The sequence below is a fragment of the Camellia sinensis genome, chromosome 5, assembly GCF_055761805.1.
Source record: "Camellia sinensis isolate YWXY chromosome 5, ASM5576180v1, whole genome shotgun sequence".
In the NCBI taxonomy this organism is placed as follows: Eukaryota; Viridiplantae; Streptophyta; class Magnoliopsida; order Ericales; family Theaceae; genus Camellia; species Camellia sinensis.
In genome coordinates this window covers 222,452,498-222,455,105 of record NC_138965.1, presented here as the reverse complement: position 1 = coordinate 222,455,105, position 2,608 = coordinate 222,452,498, and the positions used below count along the sequence as shown (strand labels likewise).

Below are 2,608 nucleotides of genomic sequence, written 5' to 3'. Positions count from 1 at the left end.
TATAATGCATTAACTTAACCTTGGGTTGCATGTAAAAATGGAATGAATACCAGGTTGGGACTCGAATGAAGGTCCAGAATTTCAGAAATTCGCTTGGTCCGCTCGAGCGTCGGAAATCCCGCTCGAGCGGGAAAAACCACCTCTCAGCAGTTTTGTGTATTTTATAGTCCGCTCGAGCGGCCAAAGTGGCGCTCGAGCGGCCAAAGTGGCGCTCGAGCGGGGAACTCATTTTCAGGAAAAATTAAATGTTTGTTCAGTTTTGAGTGCTTGTTTCTCTGGTATTTTTAGAATATTTTACAGATGATTTTAAAGCGGTTGTAAATGCATGCAAGGTGTAATGCTGTATAAAAAAAAGGAGAGACTAATGTATTAATTGTGTGTAGGGCACATTCCAGAAGGAAGCAACACGCCACCTCAACACTGTGAGTAGTAGTACTTATGTCATGTTGTGCAATCATGTTAATGTCTCAAGCATGTAATGTGCTTATGCATGTTTAAGATATGTTAATGTTATATGTAAAGAAAAGCATTTACAAGGGCTATATGCCATTTTCAAGGGCCATGTGCCACAAGTTTCAAGTACATTCTCAAGGGCCATGTGCCACAAGTTTCAAGTGTATTTCCAAGGGCCTCGCGCCACAAGTTTCAAGTATAACACAAGGGCCTCGTGCCATATGTTCAAGGGCTTCGTGCCATCATGTTTCAAGGGCTTATAGCCACATGCTAATGTCACGGGAATAGGCCTAGGGCCATTATGAGCTAAACGCAGAATCAGACAAATCATGTGCATGCTGCATCTTTTTATGTATTGATGTATTTAAGCTTCAAGTCAGACGTCTTCATTATGTATTGCTACTCATTGAGCCCGGCTCACTCTCCATTATGTCTGTTTCTGTAGGTTACCAGTCAGGGGGTCAGTCCTAACTTCGATGCTGTCCCTTTTGTCAACCTTTACACGTCCAGGCACTACACCAGGCCATTTAGTTTTGGGAAGCTGCTAAGTTACGGGTCTACTTTTTGAGAGCCACCTATGGACGTTGTACATAACTCTCATATTCCTTTTGTTATGCCCAATTATCGGGCCAGGACTGTAAATGTATGTGTCTGTACACGATATTCAAGGATATAGTTTTAAACTTTATCCGCTTTTGATGATGTATGTAATGCATGAGATCCTGGCATATTAGAAATAGCTCAATGGAGTATGCTTGTAATTGTGTTATATTAATATTTTATGCTTCCGGTAAGGCCCCGTACGGTATGTACATCAGTTTTTATGTTCGTTTTCGCTTAGGTCATGCCCAAACCTTTAGGGGCAGGTTTAAGGCGTGACAGTGGTATCAGAGCACGAGTTGCTATCTCACACACGGATCCATTGAGCTGTAGGGTGTCTAGAAAGGATTTAGGCTTCATGCATGACATCCTAAAAATGTAAGACAAGTTCGATGGCAACATTAAGTGTACTCTGATAATACTAACCGTGTCGCATTATGTCAATAGTATTTAATTAACTGTTGTGTAGATCATGGTGAGAACAAGGACCGAAGATGTGGAAGATGCCACCTCAGCACGACTGGATAGGATGGAAAGGATGCTTATGGAAATGGCAGAGACCCTACGGCAACAACAGCAACAGCCTCTCCAACAGCCGCCACCACCACCAGTACCCCCACCTGTAGTGCAAGATTTTCATGCTGAAGACCGAACTATCACCCTCACTAAGGATTTTAAAAAGATGAAATCGCCAACCTTCAAAGGAGGAATAGAACCGATGAAAGCTGAGGCCTGGGTATTAGGCATAGAGAAGTTATTTGAAGTCTTTCCCTGCACCGAAGCTCAAAAGGTACAACTAGCGGCCTTCACTCTTGAGGACGAGGCACGGAGGTGGTGGATGCTTACGAGGACAATCCATCCAGAGTTAAAATGGGACAGATTTCTGGGGCTGTTTTATGGTAAATATTTCCCCCAAAGCATGCAGGATAAAAAGGTGACTGAATTCGAAACTCTCAGACAAGGGAACAAGACTGTTGCTGAGTATGAGGCCCAATTTGCAGAGTTAGCCCGGTTTGCACCGCATATGGTGGACACGGATTATAAAAAGGCACGAAAATTTGAAGGGGGCTTACGGGGTGCCATCTTGGATCGAGTCAATATGTTAAAGTTGCCTACCTACGTAGATGTGCTGGAGAGGGCTGTTATAGCTGAGGGAAACCTTGCTGCTCAGAATCGGATTGCTGAATGGAAAGGAAAAAGGCAAAATAATCAATGATCAAAGGGAGCGGCTACCCCACTAAACAAGAAACAAAACTCAGGGACTTCGAATACTTCTGCCCCTAATCAGGGTACGATTCCTGTCTGTTCGGAATGTGGAAAGAGACATCATGGGATATGCCAATGGAAATCTGGAGCTTGTTATCAGTGCGGCAAAACGGGTCATTTGATAAAGGATTGCCCTCAGAGGAATCAACGAAATGGTAACAGGGCTGCTACTAGCTCGGCAGGGTCTACACTAACTACTAACACCAAGGCACCGGTCAAACTTAACAACAATAAAGACATAGCGAGACAAGGCAGAGTGTTTGCATTGGTTCCAGGAGATGTGCAGAAT

General features: G+C 43.7%; 1 protein-coding gene across 1 annotated transcript; it reads left to right on the top strand.

Annotated features, from left to right (window-relative positions):
* The first annotated feature begins 1,525 nt into the window (after positions 1-1,525).
* On the top strand, positions 1,526-2,269 carry LOC145792104 (uncharacterized). Its single transcript, XM_082872598.1, has one exon. It carries the CDS (start codon positions 1,526-1,528, stop codon positions 2,267-2,269), a length of 744 nt encoding a protein of 247 aa, XP_082728724.1.
* The last annotated feature ends 339 nt before the right edge of the window (positions 2,270-2,608 follow it).

What these genes read in the sequence shown, in the direction of transcription:
- LOC145792104 (XM_082872598.1), top strand. Translation starts at nt 1,526, where the DNA reads ATGGTGAGAACAAGGACCGAAGATGTGGAAGATGCCACCTCAGCACGA.